At 36.3% G+C, this 21,965-nt stretch overlaps 1 protein-coding gene across 1 annotated transcript in view; it reads right to left on the bottom strand.

Moving 5' to 3' along the window:
- Nucleotides 1-21,965, bottom strand: part of LOC133336418 (calexcitin-2) — a 59,307-nt gene that overhangs the window by 21,307 nt on the left and 16,035 nt on the right. Inside the window, exons 2-3 of the mRNA XM_061544712.1 lie at nt 21,259-21,311; nt 16,778-16,897 (exon numbers count right to left, since the gene is read on the bottom strand). Of these exons, the coding sequence (XP_061400696.1) occupies nt 16,778-16,897; nt 21,259-21,311 (173 nt within the window). The remainder of the gene's footprint in view (nt 1-16,777; nt 16,898-21,258; nt 21,312-21,965) is intronic.

Raw genomic sequence — 21,965 nt, 5'->3', positions numbered from 1 at the left:
TTTTATGATGTGAGGCCTTCTTGTAGTATTGTAATGTCGACATGAGACCTAAGGGGTTTCAACTGTTCACATAAGATCTATCGGGGTTCTAAAAAGTACATTACATAGATTACATTTTTTCCCATTGTCCTCTTCTAAATGTTCTAGAATTAGGGACCTTCATAACCCTAGAGGTCTTCCTATAATGCTAAAATAATGTCAATAGAATTCCTAACTTTCATAGTAGAGTAGAATACCTTTTAACTTTCATAGTAGATTTATTTTAATATCTAAAAAATCTAGAAGTGCAAATAAGAAGCTAGAGATCTTCAGAACGCATAGACATAAGAGCAATGACTTTCAAAGTGAACTTATACCAAAAAGTTTTTTTTTTTAATTTCAGAAGTCATACTTATTTTAGTTCTAGATATATTAGGATGTTTATATAAGACTCATGTGGATTATGCTGTCAAAAAGTTTTTCTATTGTTTATAAATACCCAAAATGTTTATAGTTTCAATAAAATACCAAAATCTTCCCACGCCCGTAGAAGGTCTAGCGATCTTCCACAGAATATCCAGATGTCTAAAGAATATATATGAATTTTCTAGAGGCTTAACGTCTGAAAAGTCAATATTAATCCAACATTGTCAATTAGAAGCTTAAATTTTAAGGCATATGTATAGTCCACTGTTCACCAAACAGGCGCCCACGGGCGGTTTGGGAGAGTACCAATACAATCACAGTTCTGTGTTCCAACTCAACATTATTCTTGACATCGAACATGTCGTATGCTTGGTAATGCATTAACATATACGATCTGTACCGAGAGAGCGAAAATTACTCTCCCAACGGATATATGCGTGTGTCCAACACAATCATAGCAGTTTGCATATGTATTGTTGGCTAACCCTGGTATAGTTCATCTAAATATCCATAACATTCAAATAAACATTACTTATTCTTATAGCACACTATTTTAAACATAAAAAATATACCATTCAATATTTTGCTTCATTTTCAATAAAAAAATATTAATCGACTTCCTTCAATCTACTCGAATCTATGCGTAGATTACAAACATTTCCTCCGTCGTTTTTCCTACAAAAGTGTAAATTAATTTCGCCAACTTATACTCTGCTTTTTTAATGTTTAGCTCCTCAAAATATGCTATTACTTTGCTCACTCATTCAGCATAAGATTAACACACAATATTAAATCATTTGCCATGCACATGTACTCACATATACATATGTATGAGTGAGTGTTAGAAATGTAATGGTACATGGTACATTATTGACGCATATGTTTTGTATGTTTCATCTCCATCCTCTAGTAAGCCCCTTAAAGTAGGCAATATTTCTTGTACATTGTGCCATGACCATGGCTAATTTAACCATACTGACCTGATTTATTTGGAGGACAGTGTTTTTCTTTTTGTATGGGAAAATGTGAATCGTAGACATCAATGGGGAAAAAATCAATGCATTTATTTTGGAGGCTATTAAACTGATCAAAGGATAGCCGGAGATTCCAAAAAACCCACTGAGTTATTGTTTATTTACCTTAAAATATTTTATGGTATTTTTCATGATAAAAGAGAACACAAAATAATGGATTTATTGGCCCTGACCCAAAAAGACTGGTTGCTTGCTGGTAGACAAATGTATTTATTTTTATTTTCTGTTTTTAATCCAAAAATAGCCCCACTGTGGTTTCCCTATACCCCATCCTTACCACAAAAAAAAAAAAAAAAAAAATAAATTCCTTTAAGTGCCAAGGCGTTCAAATTTCATTGCAAGTAAGGGGTGTATTAATGTTTTGGATTTATTAGCCCAGACCCCTCCACACCTACCCTCCAACTCCCACTACCCACATAAACATAACCATGAATTGTAATTGTTTATAGGAAATTCCATTCTTAGATTAGGGTTATATCGACCAGTATACAATGGGGGTCAACTGCGGGCAGTACAATACAATTCCGACTTGCCAGTAGAACAACCTAACACACAGACACTCACACATGTGTAACATAAATTGCAATTCACTAATGTCCATCTGTTCCCATTCATCATTGTATTGCCTCCGAATTGTAATGGTGTTATTGGCAATGTGGTCGGTCGGTCGGTCGGTCTGTCGGTCATTTTCAAAGAGCATTTACAAAATATTACTCTAGGGGGGATTATGGGAATGTATGTGTAAGTGTGTGTGTATATTTTTTCTCCATTCATCTGTTCTATTCCGTGCGGCTATATTAAATGTGTTGAGTGTTTTTGCGAAAAAACAAGTTTTTGGCCTGCGTATACGAGTTATAACCGGGAAATATGCGTGTAAATGAATTGCGTATCCATTTGTAACTATCAGTGAGGGGAAAACACACACACATATACACACAAATACCCATAGAGCATAACATTCATTACGGAATTTTTGTTATTGAAGTTCAATACCAATAACCGCAACATTGGCGAGAAACATGAAAAAACTAAAACATAACCTGCAACTAATATCTATGTTGAGTGTGGTTTTAATGCAGAGCTTAGTTCTACACAAGGCTGCAAATGTTTTTGCATAGGAAATTGTGGCCTAGACGTCGCCCATAGAATAGAATCATAGAAGTCATAGAAGGGAACTAGTGTCGATGTAGGGTCTCGATATAATATCAACGGGGGATCAATAAGAATGTTGAAGATCTTCTATGGACACTAAAAGACTAGGTCTTCTAGTGAGGGGGAAAACAATCTAAAGGCTAAAATGTCGTTAAAATTTATCGAAATCTGATAATGTCCAAATAAGGCCCTCGCCTAGAAAAACTCTAGACAAGTACATTAGACTTAATCTAGTTTACACAGATGATTCGCTTGTCTTAAACCAATTTTCTTTAGCATCCATAGCCGGTCAATTGATCTTTTTGTATCCAAGAAGATCTAGAAGAGGTAATCTAAACTCCATTTTACTCAGAAGACCAAACCGTTTTCTAATGTCCTTAGAATACATAAACTCCATATCGTTTTATTGGAAAATATACTTCTATTCCAGGTTCAATGCACGATATAGGTCTGCAGAAGCCCAGGCAACTTAAGGTACCAAAAGAAAACCTTTTAGAGGCTTTAGAAGTCATTCAAGTCGACAGCTAAGCATTGTGTTGACACATTAAAACTTCTTAATCCTTTGTTATTCTTCAAGTGCGGAAATAATCTAGTCTAAAAGGCCTCTAGGTCTTCTAATATCGATAGGAGATCAATCGGACCTACAGATCTCCTAAGAAAATGTTATCCAATGTTCATATTATGCTAGAAGTCCTCAGGTCAGTTAGTATCTTTAGGAAGCCTATATCCTTTCTATATTCAGATTATAGAAGAGATAGCATTTATCTATTGTTCATAGATGTTCCAGAGAATTTTAAGTATGAACAGAAGACCTTTTAAAGACCTGTCTTCTACTGGAGGTCTTGAGAATTTCTTGTTGACACAGATAACTTAGATATATTCAAATCCTCAAAGAAAACATACACGTATTATAATGTTCATAGGTCCTAGAATATCTACAGGTCTTCTTATAGGCACAAAACGACCTGAAGGTCTTTTAGTGGACAGAGAAAACCTAGACGCCTTCAAATGCCTCCAAAGAAGACATTCTAATGTAAGTAGGCCCCTTGTTTCTTCTGGTTTCTATAGAAGAACGGTGTTACTGGTCCTATTCTCTAAAGTAGACCGCAGACCTTTTTAAGCCTACGAATGCTTACAGGTATTTTGTCTTTAATATGGTTTATGGGGTCTTCTAGTATCCATAGAGAAGGAAATAACTAGAAGCTAGAAGCTCTAGGTCTTCTGTAGTCCACTGAAAAAGTCCATTGAATCCCCAGAACATCTGGTGCTAATAATAGATCCTAGAGGGTTTCAGACCTATATACAGGACAGGTCAGCCAATTCATAAAGAAGTCCACAAAAGTCCTAAAAATTTTCTATTTGCTGAAAATGACTAGTATTCATAGAAGACCTAGAATCCGTATTAAAATACTTGTAGGCCTTCAACAAGTATTTTAATGTTATACGTGTCTTCCACAAGTCATAGAAGTCTTCTAGGGCTCTATATGTCCTTCAAGTCATCTAATGCCTGTATTGGACCTGGAGGTCTTCAATAGTTCATAATCGAACTCTATTTCTATGTCTAAAGTAGACGCTAGAGGGTTTCAGACCTACAGCCAGGCCAAGTCGTCTAAACCATATAGAAGAACAACTACAAGTCTTTCAGTGTCCATTAAAGTCCTGTAACTCTTGTAGTGTCCATAAAAGGCATGCAAGACTTCTGGAGTTTATGAAAACATAGCATCTGTAATGTCTTGAAAGCCTTCAAGCGTCTATAGTAGATCTAAAGGTATTTGCAGTGTGCTATAGATGTTCTAGTATTTATGGAACCCTCAGAGTATTTTTAAAATAAGACCATTGATCTTCTAATGTTAATATTAATCCTATAGATTTTCTAATTTCCGTAAGGCTTAAGAAGTCCCTCGAAGTGAGCCTAGAAAACGCAGAGATGTCCTTGTGTCCATAGTGGACCTAGGTAACCTAGAGGACCATTAGGTATCCTTGATGTCTTCTATTATTGATAGTGGATCTCAATGCATTATATTATCCTTAGAATAACATGCGGTTATCTTGTGTCCCTAGAAAATGTAGTGTCAATAGTAGACCCTGGAGTGTTTCAGTCCTATAGGACAGGACTTCCAAGGCATTCTGAAGGTTTGAGTCATTCCTTTTTATTATTTATTAATTTTTTTCATTATAATTATTTTTTATTTCTATTTCCTGTTAACATGTTGCCTAGTGCCACTTATTCTATCACAACCACCCCCTTTCACCACAACAACACCTATAGTTATTTGCTTGTTAATGTTAAGTGAAAAATGTCAAAAACACACATTTATAGTTGGACTATTGCGTTATTCATAGTGGTGTGTGTGGTCAATACTTTAACAAAGGCATTTTTCAAATACCAGCAGCAGTCCAGCTCCACTATAATAAGGGTACTTAAATTCAACAACAGCAATAACAAGATATGAGTTAATTAATTATTCTGCAAATTAAATAAACTGCATTACTAATTACGAGTCGGACGGTGAGTTTATTTAATTTCAAAAACATTCCTTTTTGTGGGTTTTTGTGTTAATTAAGCATATTTTTGGAGATTTAAATAAATAAAATATCTTTTAAAATTAATATTTATTTTTGAATTGATAATGGAGATGTGTGGGTTGAATTTTACAAAGATATACCAAAGTTGAAAAAAAATGCTGGCGACGAATAAGTAATTGGGCGCCATGTCAATAATGTATCAATTCTACGCATTGACCGGTAAAAATGGCAATGGTTTGCCACATGATGATCTATCAGTATTTATCTGTTCACATACGGGGCCAATTTCCTTTGGAACACCGGTCGTTTTTAGACAACTTCCAGGTACTTCATCATAAAGCGAGTGTTGACCAGCACATTAAACCCGTTTTTCAAAGTCCTATAGGATTGCTCTTCGTCGCGATAAATACGATTTTAACCCAACAACGCACAATTTTTTTGTGAAAATTCTCTTTGAAGGTTGTGAATGGTCGGGATTCTTGTTTTGACAAGTGTTTTTTTTTCAAATTATTAGAATCTACACAATACATGCTGTTACGTTCAAACTGTATTGACTACGTTTATGCAAAATAATTTGAAACTTTTTAATGAACATGCATTTGTCAAATGTATTAGAACTGATGCTCTCTGAAGTTCTCTAGAATATAATGTAGATTTGACTTTTTCGCCTACACTATATAATCGTATCTTCGGTAATCCTTATTCATTATTTTCACTCTTGAAGTTATAATATTTGATTTTATCTCAGCCTCATGCACCACAAAGAGTAGACAATCGGTCCTACAAATGAACTTTATCTATTCTTACTGGAAATAGTTAAATCAATTCGTTTCGAACTGGGCCGATAACCTCGGTTGGTAAAAATGTTATGATGTGCAACATTTGGGTCATATAGAATACTTCGGTCGAGAGATATTATATATTTGTTTATCTTCAAAATGTTTACTGATTTGTGAAGGAGTTACCAGAAGGTTTGGGTCCAACATTCTCCATCTTATAACCTTAACTAAGCTAAGAAAAACAGATTACATTGAAATGTTTGGACTATATCGAGTCCCGGAGGAGGAGAATAAATTCTATAGGAATGATAATCGAATATTTAGCATCAACACATGGAGGAGGATATAGAACAAATTCTATTCAAGGTGGCGTTATTTCTAGGAAACGATAGATGGCAGCCTCACCATTTAGAACTGGCTACAGCAGACCAATCAACCTTTTGTAGATCTTTGAAGTTTATAGTCGTATTTTTCAACACAATACCTGTAATTTGACGAACTGCAGGTCCCCGCAGGTGTTTCCATTTAAAAATAAAAGTATTTGGTACTTTGTCACTCACTATTCCATTGACACCATTCAGATTTCTGACACTGACATGTACTGTCTAAATCTGTCCAATTAAAAATCATTCACTCTAGTCTATCTAAATGTTTATTAACTTCGGACTCAAATATTACCAACCACACTGACACCTCTTCGCCAAAAAAAAGTAATGCAAATCCTGAGCTAATTAGTGTCATGGAAACTAGTTATGTGACATTATTTGTCACCCCCGCTTTTGCTTTCATTACATATGTATGTCGGTGAATTTATTCGTTTTTGTTACTTTACCACATAGCTGACACAGTTCTACGTTGTGCATTTTTTGCTGTATTCGGTTACAGTCAATTGAATCGTATGAGCAAAAAAAAAAAAAAAAAAAAACAAAAACAAATGCAGGGGTCTGAAAATACTTGCACAAACCACATAGAGGATTTTATGTAGAGATTTCACAGGTAATTATAGTCAAAGGTTATAAACACTAAACAGAACAGAGGGGAGAGAAAGAAAATACCTTTGGAAACCACAGCAGGATTTTGTGCAGCAACATTGTTACTGTCAAAGCATTCATCTCCCTAATTTTTTGTTGCAGCTTAGTGAAAGTTTAAATCATTTGCCAAGCTATCTGAAAACTAATTCGAGTGTTATGATTCATTGGTACCAAAAGCAGCGGAAAATTACTGTTTTGCAAGAGGGATAGGGGGAAGGATTTCTGCGATATGTTAACTAAGTGAAATTTCACAGTAAATTGACAATTTTGCGTGCATACAATTAGGCTGATGTCCTTATAATGTAGCAGACTTTTAGGGGAGTATTTAAAGGGTAACTTTTTAGTGATTTTAGGGGGGACAATTTTGATTTTTTTCTAAAGCTTTTTCAAAATGAAGTCTTATTTTGAATAACCCGATATTTGGGTAGCTACCACTTTTGAAATTGTTATTGGTTGATATTTGACAACCTGGAACTGCATCATTATTAAAAATTGATTGTGGATACATGCATTAAAAAAATCTTGAAAATTCAATACGAAATATTGCAGTTACATTTCGAAAACCTAAAGCACTTTTGAGTCCTCGTGAGAAATGGTGGAAATATTCGATCTGTTGGTACACGTTAGTGATGTGAATAATGAAACCCGTACATTTCATGCAATAAAAACTGAGAATAGTGATGCCTTAGACCAAAGTTTTGAAGGAAGCCCAGGTCTATTTTCTCCTCATTCTTTGGAATTGGATATTCCATAAAAATGTTTACACTTTATTTCGAATAAAGACATGGGTCTTAAGACTGAACATTATTCTGCTAACACAATAACTCTAGCCGGATGATTGTCGATAACGTTATGTATTTGTGTTTGGATTATTAAAATGCATAAAGACCATTTGGAATCCAAACGACAAATCATCGCGGCTAATGTGGCCCCTTTTTCACCTCGGTGACTGTGGCGTAAACAAACAGAAGTGTCACATTTGGAGGTCGAGAAGCTTCTCCAACCTCAATGCTGACTTTGCTGATTGGCTCCTTGATATCCTTGAAAATGTCCCGGTTAAATCAATCAACAATTTTCTGGACTTATGGACCCATATTCACCTCAGCAACAACGTCAGTGATCGGAAAAAATCACGATTTACTGTTGAGAAGTCCAGTCTCCAAGGTGTGACGGTTTGTTGTTGTTTCTTTTTTTTCCAAGGGCGGTTTTTTTCTTGAAAATATACGTACATTTTTCGGGATCGTGGTACTTTTCGAAGATATGATCATAATAGATGTCTTTTAGAGACACAGATAATATAGTTGTATTCTAGAAGTTAAGAAAGACCTAGAGGCCTTCTAGTGGACAAAGAAAACTTAGAAATCTCTTAATGGCCGAAGAAGACCTAAAGGTTTTCTAGTCTCCAAAGAAGATGTAAAAGTATTCTCTACTCCAAAGAAAACTCCTAATGTCTATAGGTCACTGGAAGTTCTCTAGAATACCAAAAAGTCTTCTAGAGTTCTTCAAAAACCTAGATATCGTTTAGTGGAAGAACTACAAATCTTCTGATTAGCTAAAAAATCAACATAGCTCTACATCCCATAAAAAACCAACGGAACTTCTATTTTTTAAGACCTGCCTATAGAAGACCTAGATGTCTTTTAGTGTCCATAAAAATATCAGAGGTGTATTATCAAGATAAGACCTAGGGATCTTCCAGTGTCCTTAGAGGTCTTCTATCATCCACATCAGATCCAAAGGTCATGTAGTGACATAGATGGTCTAAAAGGATTTTAATGCTTATGGAATATAAACGGGTCGTAGGACCTTTATATAACATCATTCGGGTCTTCAAGTGTCCATGGAGTCTATATATTGCTGTTGTTGTTTTTTTTTTGTTCGACGTTTTTTTTTTGTTTTTTTTTGGAAATATACGTGCATTTTTCGGATCGTGGTATATCTCGAAGAGATGATCATAATTGGCCAGTTGTGACTCAACAGCAAAATGTTCACATCTGAGGGCGCGGAAAAATCAAGAGTTACTGTTGAGAAGTCTATCCAGCCTGAAGGTGTAACGGTTTGGTGCTCTTTTTGGGGTTGGGCTGGGGTTCTGGAAGTTTTTCAGGATATTTCGTGAAGTGGTGATCATAATTGGTCATTTGTGGCTAAACACCTTGCGATCACTTCTTGGGGACCATGAGAAAGATAAGATAAAGTCTTCGCCAACAGCCCATCGCCAATTAATGAGCTCTAACATAGAATTCGTAAGTTTATCGTTGACATATCGATGGATGACATAGAACAGTCATTCTGCGATTTATATGTGCCAGATTTCATGAAAAGGATACGAAAGATATATTTCTGTCCAAGTCAACTCTATATGTTGCCTGCCGAACAGGATATAGTACAGATCGTTCCTTTTGGGGAATAGTTTCTTTGAACTAGTTCGTTCCGAAATGACCCAACTCTAGTGGTGACAGTTCCACTTGAAAGTCAATTGGTAGTGGAAGATGTATATGGTCACCTGATTCTTCAGCAAACATTTTCGTGTGGCGGCTGTTCCGCTCGAGCAGATTAGGATGGTTAATTCTGAGTGGTACACCACAATTTGGTAGGCCTGAAGTCTGTGGTGTAGTATGAAAAACGTACAAGAGAAGACGAATCATTGTGAACCATTATAATGCGAGCCTCTCAAACATATCTAATCAAAACAGGGAATTCAAGGGTTTATCCGTCATGACCCGACAACATTTTATTTCCGCACATCAATAAAAAGTGCGTGACCAACGATATTCATGCACAGAAGCCTTAAACATCCATGTTTTGGATATGTCTCAATTGGAGTTGAAATGTGCTTCGACAATTGGTTTAACCTGGAGAATTTCAGTATTAGTCCAAAAGCATTCACGTCTGTCTGTCACGATAAAGCTCGCTATGTTGAAGATAGAGATTTTGCATTAGGACATGGGATATATCGGTCCATGTAATGGTAAGCCCCCAACCGATTGGACTGTAATTTGGTATTTAGATTTCTCCCCGGGTAGCACATCTTCCTACTCAAAATTATCAACATGAGTCCACAGAATATTGGATTCTCCCTAACAAAACTTTAAAATATTGAATTTAGATGTTGGTAAAACTCCCGAATATTCAATATTTTGGGTATTTTTTCAATCGAACTGACTGTAATTTGATATTTTGAGTTCTTATTGGGAATCAAAATTTCCTACCAAAAATTGACCATGACATATGCACCATTCAAAAAATTCCGATCGATTTTATGAGTTATTAAAGCCGCCTAATGTTACTGGTTATACAAATTTCGGTGCCGTTGAACTCAATAACATTTTACTTGTTAAATAATAAATATTCCCATTTTCTTCAGTAGGCTTGAAATATATGCAGTAGCCCGCCTATGACCCTTTAAGTGAGTGACCCTGTGTCTAATATTGTCTATTATTATATCATTGTTTTTCATCTAATATGATAACTTATACTAAAAAAGAAAAAAAATGTTTTCAATACCAAATAAGACCTCTTTGAAAAATATCTTCTATGCTGTCCCATCCCTGACCCCATTTATGATATTTTTATAGCAAATACCTCATCCTAATTCTTTCCATCCTACGTAAAAAAACGTAATTTTAATGTCTCTTTCGAACAATTGTGATTTAATTGAAAATGTTCTAGTAATATTTGTCGTCGTGTAGCATGACCCCTAAAACCACAAATGGACTAATTACAATTGAAGAAGAAACACAAAAAACCCAAACAACTAAAATTTAACTTAAATCTCTTGGGTAATACAACAATGGCAATAACAACAACAATAATAAAAACCAATTCTATACATTTCTATGAATGGCTTAATTTATTGTTGTCTCTCTGCTCATTTGCATTCAAATCTCAGTTGCAATAATTTGTCGCTGCACAGACACACATACATTCGCACACACACAACACACACACCCAATTGCTCACAATCAAATACATTCAAACTACTCTTCTTTTTTGTATTATAATTTGTAATGCTGCTAAATCTATTCTACACACATTTTTACAAACAATTTGAAAAACTGATCAAAAAAAAAATACATTGTATTCACTATATTTTTTTATAGATTTTTTTTACTTTCCTCCTCTATTTTACAATAATAAACTAAATTGTGTGCAGAACTCAAAACGGAAGAATAAGAAGAAGTAGACAGACCAAATAGGAAAGAAGAAGAGCTACACAATAATACAAATCAAATGAAAAATATTCATTGTTGTGTCATTTATGGTTTGCAGTGTACGTGTATGTATGTCTGTGTGTTAGAATGAATGTTTGAAATTCTTTTTTTTTCTCACTCGATTATTTCCTCAATAGAACACAATGAATGCATTTTGTATGGCTGTGTCGGTTGAAATAAGTGTGTGGTTGACTGCTCTCACTTTATGAATGCCCAAAATATTAAAGAAATGAAACTTCATAACAGTTTTTCTTTATTTTTGCCATGGGTATAAAAGGGGGCATTTTGGGCTTTATGCAATAAAATAGAGTAACACATTGTTGCGATTAGGGACATCTTGAACTGGTAGATATAGAATGTCAAATCAAACTTCAATATGGTATTATGTGCATATTTATGCTGACATATTTGATCGGATTTTAGGATTGGGAAATTAAATATGTACATTTTATGTAGCGATAACAACATTTTTGAGAGAATACTTATTACGATTATCGATATTTTTGGGACCCAGACTTTAAGAAATAATTAATTGTCGACCTATATTAGGTAGGGGAATTATAAATTCACAGGAACTAATAAAAATAAATTACATCCAAAAACCAATGAGCGGAGCAGTATAGTCGGACAGGGCCGACCATACGATATCCTACACAACTACCACGGAACTCAAATTTTTTGCGGATGTTTATTCCGAGCCTGTGCAATATTTCGTGATATTTTCCCCCTCTTGCCCGATTAGAGGTAAAGAGCACCTCACAGTGACATATTTTCCGAATATTTCGAGTATTAAGTACAGCTATTGTCCAGATTCCAGATTCCTTCGGCTTTCATTTGTGGCCTATAGATCGACTCGAAAATAACACAAAAAATTAAGTTTTCGGTCCACTTCATTCCAAAATTATTATCTGATCATCACCGAAAATTATAGGCGTTGTCTTTGACCATAACTGGAACCTCATGGAACATTTCAAAGCGATCAGCGCTATATTTCCGCCCTCCAGTATGGTAATGGGTTACTAAATAATATACGTATACGTAGATACCTGTAAATAGTTGGATGTAACTCCCACATCTGAGCACATACAACAATATAATTGGTATTAATTTAAAGGTCAACCACTCCTCTTGGATATAAAATCAACTTCTCGGATCTATGTCCATCAGGGACAAATATATACGCTATAGAATACAAATATTGTCATTTTTCACACAAAAGTCAGGGTCCATTTGACCCGCTAAATATTGACCATAATTGCGGCCTCTGGAGCGACCAGAAAAACCGACAAAAATTTAGTATTTGGTCCATTTCATCCCCTAAATATTAACCGATCTTTACCAAAAACAATAGGGGTCTTCATTAGCCAGAACCCATCCTACATGCAAAATTTCGTGACGATTGGTCCATAACTGTGGCCTGTATCGTGTATACAAATTATAATGGACAGACGGACACACACATGTCTAGTTCCGAAAACCACATACTTAAAGGTGGGTCTAGGACCAATATTTCGCGGCGTTACAAACTTTTGGGACTGCACAAAGCTATAATACCCTGACAACATAGTTGTGTAGGGTATAAAAATTGAAAATTTGTAACCGCGGTAAGGTCTGAGATTCTAAGTATCTAAATCAAAAACTTGTATTTTCTCTGTATTTTGTCTTCGAAAAAGGTTTTTAATCATCTGAGAAAACGAAATACCGAATTAAATGAACTTAGGTTAGGGAATTCCGATAGGACTTCAAAACATACCTAACATATGACAATATCTTTAGATGGGAGCTGTGTCAGAACATGGACCTATATAGATTTTTTTTCTGGGGTATGTTAATTTAAAAACAAACCGAAAACCACAACCGGATAATCAGCGATAATCAGCGAGATTTTGAACATTTTGTGGGGGAGGTACATCGGCTGAAGAATAAAAAAGCAGCAGGAGTGTTCAAGACCTGTGGTTAGATGCTGGTAAGGAGAATGCACCAGCTGATTAGTACAATTTGGCTAGAGAAATGCATGCCCAATAATTGGAACCTCAGCATCCTGTGTCCCGTGCACAAAAAAGGAGACAAGACGATATGTGCCAACTATAGAGGAATAAGTCTCCTTCCCATCGCATATATACCAATGGGGCTTCAGACCTGAAAAATCCACTTTAGAAAAGATTTTCACACTGCGCCAAATCTTGGAAAAGACCCACGAAAAACACAACGACACATTCCACCTATTCGTCGTCGACTACAAAGCTGCATTCAACAGCCATATCCGTTCAGTGTTTAAAGCCATGTCTACGTTCGGCATTCCTGCAAAATTAATACAGCTATGCAGGATAACTTTAACTGGCACAAGCCAACAACAGTTAAAGTCGGAAAGAAGCTCTCGGAGCCCTTCAATACCGAAAGAGGATTCAGACAAGGTGACCGTTTGTCGTGTGACCATTTTTAACATTCTGCTGCAAAAGGTCATACGAGAAGAAAATGTAAACTGAAATGTACACCAAACCACACGTGTTAGTCACCTACACAGATGACATCGACATAATGGGTCGAACATTGTGAGCGGTAACAGCAATCTTTGAAGAAATTGAGAAGGAGTCTGCCAAAGTGGGCCTGATAGTAAATGGAAAGAAGACCAAGCTGATGGTATCAACGCACAAGAGGTCCAGTAAACTTAGACCAACCGTGAAACTTGAAAACTACAGCTTCGAGATAGTCAACGATTTTATATACATCGGTACCTTCGTAAATAACATTATGGTCCAAGTAAGCAGTTTAGAAATAAGACCAAACTCATTCTTTACAAGACGCTGATACTACCCGTGCTTTTATATGGATCTGAATTATGGGTACTTGCGCAAGCGGATGAGCAGCTCTTGGCGTTTTTGAGAGGAAAATTCTCCGAAAGATCTACGGGCCGATCTGCGGCGACGGTGTATATAGGCGCTGAATGAACTACGAGCTTTACCATTCATAGATATACGGACATCGACATAGTCTGTCGTATCGAGCTGCAGCGACTACGTTGGATAGGTCATGTTGAGAGAATGGATGAAGATGCCCCAGCTCAAAAGGCATATAAAAGCGACCCAACAGATGGTTCACGTAGAAGGGGATGGCCATGAATTCGATGGAAAGATCAAGAGGAAGACAACATTTCGGAGCATGGTCTTTCAAATTGGAAGAGCTGTGCACAAGACCGACGCGCCTGAAAATCTTTTTTTATGCTCGGCTTATGGAACAAATGTTCTGTCACAAGTCATCTAAGTAAGTAAAGTTTAGATGAAGTCGGTTACTACCTTCGAGAGTTATCGTGCGGACGGACATTTGTAAATTGACTCCAAATTGTGTGAAACGGATTTAGTCTAAAGGAACATAGGGGCTAAAACAAATATTTCGATGGCTCAGTTTTTGCGGTATCAAAGTGTATATACCTTTATTAGCCATAAGGTTGAGGGTGTAATAATTTTTGGGGATGTACTCTTTTATCTTTCTATGAGCCTAAGTGTTTCCTATCGAATAGGACGAACATTTTTGATCATATAAAGATTGACTTGTACCTATGGTTGGCCGTATATGGAGTTCGATATTAGCTAACTTCACGCTATTTGTTTTTGTTTGTTAAGGAAGTGATATGTTTGGACCCAAGAGTTTGTAGCATCTCAATATATTTGTTCTAGGCCCATCAATAATCATACTAAACTAGAAGAGATTAATCGCAGTTATGACACGGAATTTACAAAGGTGGCCAGAATAACACCTATATTTTTTATGATTATAATTTGTCTATTATAATGTGACCACTATAATTTGTCTATTTTAACCTGTAATCCAAGCACAGACCGCAGTTATGTACCCATAATCACGAAGGTAGGTTCTGGCCAAAGACCTATCGTTAATATTTAGAGGATAAAATTGACTTACAAGTTTAGTTTCATCTTTCTGGTCGCTCCAGTGGCCACTGGAATTGGAAAATCTTTCTACGACAATTAAAAATATCGGAAGATTTTTGGGCTGCCCCATATAGAGATCTAGCCCCTTTAAAAATATTTTGATAGTTCTAGTCATAGTTTCCAGTATACATTTTCACTTATGTTGTAGTGACTATATTTTAGCACTGGTTGTAATTTGACATTTCAGGACCTTGGTGGATAAACATTATGATCACAGAACATGTTTAACATAAGTTCATCGAAGCTATATAGAAACTTCGATGTTTTTGGCATGTTCTGGGTTCTATCCAAATATTCCATTCTGTATTTTATTTTCTCCTGCCAACAATGGCATAATGAATGGCTTTTAATGAATTTGATCCCTCATACTTTTGTGTATAACATTTTTGAGGCGTATAAGTAAATTATTTTTCTTTTAAAATCAATATGTAGATTATTAACAAATTGACTCGAAGTTTATAATGTGTTAGGATAATTTTTCAATAACAGGTCTATTGAATCAACTATATTCCCTTTCAACGTGATTTCCTGATTACATGGTCCCCTCAACTTTTGTATAACATTTTTGTTGTAAAATTTTTCCTTTGCTTCAAAATATGATTCACACATTTTATGTTCTTGTGGGCTGATCGGAAGTTCATAGATGTCTCATATTTCCCTTCAAAAACTATATTTTCTTAATCTAAAAAAATGTTCTAACCACTGTTAAACTTTTAAAAAATTATAAAAATATGAAGATCCCGAAAAAAATTATACATGAACCGGAGGCATACAGAAAATAAACTATTACAGTTTATGTGATGTCTTCTTTATTGTTCAGCAAACGAAACGAAAAAAAATGGAGTGGAGCATAAAAAATGAAAACCTCAGAAAAAACGCAAACCATAGACAATTGAGCCATTGTTTGAAAAAGGCCAGCCAGTTATGCCCAAACAATTCAAAACAAAAAAGAATACCATAAACCTCAATGGAATAACCATGGCGGTCATGGAAAACACATTTTGTTTTGCCGAGCTGGACATGTGCTTAAAAAAATGTGCTATTTTGCATAATAAAATAAAGGCATACAGGGACATACAAAAATATTACTACAGAAGTTGATTTTCGGAACATACACAGGAGCGAGTGTTAAAGTATATGTGTATGAGTATGTCGGAATGTCTTTTGTTGACTTTTTTGAAGGCCAAAATTTATTTTCCTCTTGACAATTGAAGACATTTTCATACATATTTTCTTCTTGGGAATTTTTCCATCCTACTCCTTGATGTAGTGTAACCGGATGTCAAGCACAACGGAAATTATTTGTTTTTGGTGTGTGTTTTGAAAATTTCCTTCTTTGCGGAGAAGAAGGCGAACCTTGTTTTTTACGCAACGCCCCTTAGTTGGCTTAGAAGAAATAGAAAATAACAAGGTGAAATGTCCTCCTCGATTTTCTTCTTCTGCTTCTGTTTGCTTATTCAACAGTTGACATTGAATGAATGAGTGAGTGAGTTGATGGTTATCCAACTTCCTGTCTACAACTGCATCATTGAATTTCTTTCTCCACCTGTCATTGGAGATGTAAGGTGGTTTATATTGTTGTTGTCGTTTTTCCCTTTTTACAGCTGATGCTGCTGTTGTTTATTCACCATCGGTTGTTGTTGCTTAGTTGTGAAAATAAAAACAAACAAAAAAACTACGCTGGGTACCTACCTGACCATCATTGTCCTTGTCAGCCTTTGAGCGTAGACCTTCCCAAATTTCCAACATGACAGTGTGGATTTCCTTATTCTTTGGTGTGTCCTTAGCCCAGCCACGTAGTTGGCAAACACGCTATACATTCATTCGTCCATTCATGGCAGGTGATAGGTTTGATTAATACCAACGGGGAAACACACACACAGGCATCATGTAAAGGATGAGAGGAAGAAGAAGAGAACAAAAAATAGTTGTTAAAAAATATGCCAAAAATTAGAAATGTGTAAAATATATGTGAGGAGTAGGAATTGTAAAAGTACGCTTAAAATTATTAACCATGGGTTCCGACATATTTGCATGTGACACGAGCATGTGAGGAATGATATATTTGAATATTCTGGTTATTTAGGAAGTGGAGGTCGATAAACAGGGTTTTTTAAATAGAGGTGTACAATGTTGGTATATACAGAAAATAGTGTCTGAGAAAATGATGGGATCTTGATCCTTTTCATTACATTTTGCATACCCAAATCGCAAAGTGGCTGACCCATGTCCTCGAGTGGGTTTTTGGAGTAGATTTTAGTTTTAATCCAAAGGAAGAAGGGCCAATATGTTAAATCACTATCCATGACAAATTCTGATTACCACTTCCAATTACCTTGTCGGACCAAAAACTGTACTGAACAGTCACACTTTGAGGTAGAGAAATATTCACAACAACACGAAGTGTATAATTTTCATTCAGAAATGACATTGCTGATGATTGATTAGCTTGAGTTCTTCTGCTTGTTGACCATTGGGTCTCAATGCAAGGCTATAGGTCGTCGAATTTGCCTCGAAATTGAGCCGAGTTCAATCTTTTATAGGCGAGTCTGTGAACCAGAGAGTCTTTCATATGCAAAATAATGGCAGCTGAAGGGAATTTCTATAGACGAGCTTAAGAGATCATTTTATAGACTAGCTTAAGGGACATTTTCAAAGGAATGTGAAGGATTTCTTTATAGACATTTAACGAGAGCCTATGATGGTAAACTGAAGGGCGTATTATGGGCAAGAGGAACCCAAAGGAGTATTGGACATTTAAATAAGTAATTATAGAAGAACTGGGGGGACCCTATATACGAGCTCAGCGGAATTTCTGTGACCGAATATCAATTTTCTAGATGTGCGGAGAACAGTCGTCACATGCCCAGTTTTACCAATGTGTTTCTTCCACGAATAATGGGGCATCTTCATCCATTCTCACAACATGACCTAGCCAATATGTCTGACAATGCCGATGTCCGAGTAAAATGGACCATAGTAGCATCTATTGGCCAACACTATCCTTCTCTTAATTTCAAAAGTGGCATCAGTTTTATTTATGGCGGGATCAAGGTATATAGAATCTTTGACTACTTCGAAACTGTTGCTCAAGTTCCACAGTCAGTCTAAGTCTACTGGACGTCTTGCGCGTTGATACCATCAGGTTAGTCTGCTCTTCATTTATGTTCGACCCGTAATGTCGATGTCATCGGCGTAGGCATGCGTTGTTTGGTGTACAGAGTGCCATTTCTGTTCACTTTTGCCTCTCGTATGGTTATTTCCAGAAGGATGTCAAAAAGATCACACGAGAAACTGTCATCATATCTGAATTCTCGTTTGGTATTAAAGAGCTCCGAGAGGACCTTTCCGACTTTAGATGGCGATATTGTGTCAGTTAAGGTTATCCGGCTTATTCGTATTCATTTTGCAGGATTCGGCATTCCTGGCTTTAAACACCTCTGGACGGATAGGGCTGTCGAATGCGGCTTTAAAGTCGACAAATAAGAGGAATGTGCCGATGTGTTTTTCGTGGGTCTTTTTCAGGATTTAGCGTACAGTGAAAATCTGGTCAATGGTGAATTTGCCAGGTCAGAAGCCGCGTTGGTATGGTCCAATAATGACATTGACGATTGGCTTCAGTCGTTCTCACAGCACGCTCGATAGTACGTTATATGCGATAGGAAAGAGACTTATTCGTCTATAGTTGGCACATATCGTGGTGTCTACTTTTTTGGGGACGGGAGGTTCCAAAGCGAAAATTTTAGACCAACCAAATTGTCATTTCCCACTCAGAATAGACCATCATAAGGTGAGCCAATCGCCACAGAATCAGTTTTGCCGAAAATGTGACGAACTTATTATTTGAAGTGCTTCCTTCACGAACAACTTTCGTTGAATCCGACTCGTCTTCGAAGATCCATTCGGTTGATGTGTGTTTTGTTTCAGGCTCATGTGCATGGATCCATGATACGTAAGCTGACAGGATCTTATAAAAGGAAGTCCTAAGGATGCCTCTATCTCACGTACGGCTTAAAATCGTTGGGGGCACAACAACCTTCTTCCCGTTAAATTTTTAGTTTTCCTAGCTGGTGTGGCACGTAGCGCCATCATCTTATATCGATGATAATAAATCATCACTCTCGAGAGCGCCATTCATCATATTTGTTGATCGAACTTGGTTTCGAATAAAGTTTGGGTCCAATTGACTTCAACGATCCTCAAGTAGTCACACATGTTGGTATGTTGTACAGAAACTCCAGGGGACAACAACAATGAGGACAACACCATCTGGAGCTTGGGAGACTATATTGTATATACATCCTATTGACATCCAAATAAAATACGAAGCTGCAGTCGGAGCTTTAAGACATAAAGCTATGAACGAGTGGTTTGACACCGGACACAATAGATCGCACCATCATATAGTACAGGTAGTTTTGATAGTCGGTAGTCAGACCGATTACCTGATATAAGAGTAGTCACAACAAGTGAAACTATGATACCAGACAGGACTCATGGGATAGCGGAACACTTGAAAATATGCCTCCTGGTAACTGTTGTTATACAGATGGCTCCCAGCTAGCCGCAAAGTCGCAAATAGGAGTTTTCATTGAAAACCCTAAAACCTAAAAGCGGAGGTTCATGCTTTAACAAAGCGTCTGACCCGGTTTAGTGCAAACTCTGGTCAGGATATAATAAATATATAATGCCAGATGGGTGTTTGGATGTTCAGAACACCAGAAAAGACAATTTAATCTTATTGTGGTCAAAATATTTTTCTTTCGATGGAATTCCGCGTAATTTTCAAGGATCATATCAGCAAATGGGCGACATTTTTTAAAAAAAACTGGGTCTGCTTGAGTTTTTGTGTTTTCTAAACTCTACAAGCCTTAGGATCCAAGACTTTATACAAACTATGGAGTAATAAAGATAATGGAATGCTCTATCCAAATAACCATGAGGAGTGGGTTTTCTTCAACATTTTGATTTTCAGCAATATTTTCTATTTTTTCTTGAGCGACATGCACGTGAGGTGACTTTTATTTTTTGACTTGTCCCAACGGCTCGGATTTTCCTCCAATTCATTTTTAGACCTCATGTTTCTTTGGGCGAAATCTGTTTCAGACAATTTAGAGTCCATTTACAGATATGTCTGTCTTGCTTTTGCGTGTCATAAATCTAGAAGGGAGTAACCAAGACGATCTAAACTTTGCACATCGTAATATATCTTCCAAGTTCCAAGATAAGAAGAATCGGTTCACTTCTTCTGTTACCTCCGTTCAATTTGTAGTGCTATTATCAGTCTTGTCCAAAGATGGGAACCTTCGCTGCACCTTTTCTTGTGCACAAAAAGGTCAACATTTTCAAAACTTGTAAATTTAATATAAGGCGAATGTGGGGTATGCGATTCCATCCATTGATTGCAATCGTAATATTTGGTTGGGGAAAAATAAATCCATAAATACAAATATGTACTATAGGATTTTATTCAAAATGCTTCGGAATGTCCGATTGTTTTAAAGGTAACTGCATAATGTCTATCTCATAGAAGTCCTGCTCTCTATTTGCAATCCAAGAAAAAGATGATAATGGCTTGGTGCCAAGTCCGGACTGTATGGCGGACGCATTACAACTTCCCAAGCAAACACCCGAAGTTTCTGGCGAGTTACTGTAGATGTGTTGTCCTAGTGGAACTCGACACCTCTCCTGTTGGCCAATTGTGGTCGTGTCTGGTCAATTGCTTTGTTCAAACGGTCCAGTTGTTGACAGTAGAGATCAGAATTTAGCGTTTGGCTATATGTAAGCAAATCATAATAAATAATCCCCTTCCTGTCCCATCGAATGCATAGCAGAACCTTTCTGGTCGTTAGACCTGTTTTGGCCACCGTTTGAGGTGCTTCACCGCTCTTTGATTACGATCGTTTTCGCACCGAAAGTTCGACATTTTTAATATTATTAGGTGTCATATGAAGCTAATTTCGAATTATTAAAAATAACACCTCTTGTTGGAAACACTTATACATTTTTTTCAACATTCAATTTAAAACAAAAACGCATATTTACATTCCAACTCCATTAAATGAGAAATATAAAATACCAAACAATAAAAAAAAAAAAATCAAGACGACATTCACATGATTGAGTGATAAATCCAAATGCAAATAAAAACATTGAAATGACAAAAAACTTACCTCAATGGCCAATTCGAAATCCTTAATGTCAATTTCACCGCTTTGATTCACATCTGTTATAGGTTTTTGTTTTTATTTTTTTTGTTATGATTTGTTGTAGTTGTTGTATTTTCCATCGATTTATATAGTTTTGTGCATTTTCAAGTGGACATAAAATCAAATTACCAGCCATGCCAAAAAGGACATTGTAGAAAATGACAAGAGGACGAGAAAAAACGCAAATACACAAAAATGCCAATAACAGTGTCAGAGTCAGTGCCAGTGTCCAATATATCGCACCCAACAACACCAGCAAACCAGATGTAAAGATGAATACATTTTCAAAGCAATATTTTGCATATTTTCCATATTTTTTGTTTGGGTTTTGTTTGACATTATAATATAAAAACCCAATTGAAGCAGCATCACCAACGATATTCCAGAAGAGTAGAGGTGGTATTTGGATGTTCGCAATGCCACGGGACAAACAAACACACAGTGGCGGAACAAGGCAACAGACAGATCGTTGAATATTTATTTTGTGTGAGGTATAGATTTTTTTTTGGCAAATAATTTTGCATAGTTAGTTTATAGTTGTGTGTAAATATGTGTGTGGTAGTATTTTGTGTTCCGGGAAATTGGTGATGAAAAAACGCAGAACACGAGCATGAGGAAACCATCAGCAACAGACAGGCAATTTTTTGATGTTTTTTTATTTGTGTTATTAT

Source organism: Musca vetustissima, unplaced genomic scaffold (assembly GCF_032173495.1).
Source record: "Musca vetustissima isolate MV318-11 ecotype Yass unplaced genomic scaffold, APGP_CSIRO_Mvet_v1 utg25319, whole genome shotgun sequence".
NCBI classification, from domain to species: Eukaryota; Metazoa; Arthropoda; class Insecta; order Diptera; family Muscidae; genus Musca; species Musca vetustissima.
This window is presented reverse-complemented; position numbering and strand designations above follow the sequence as displayed.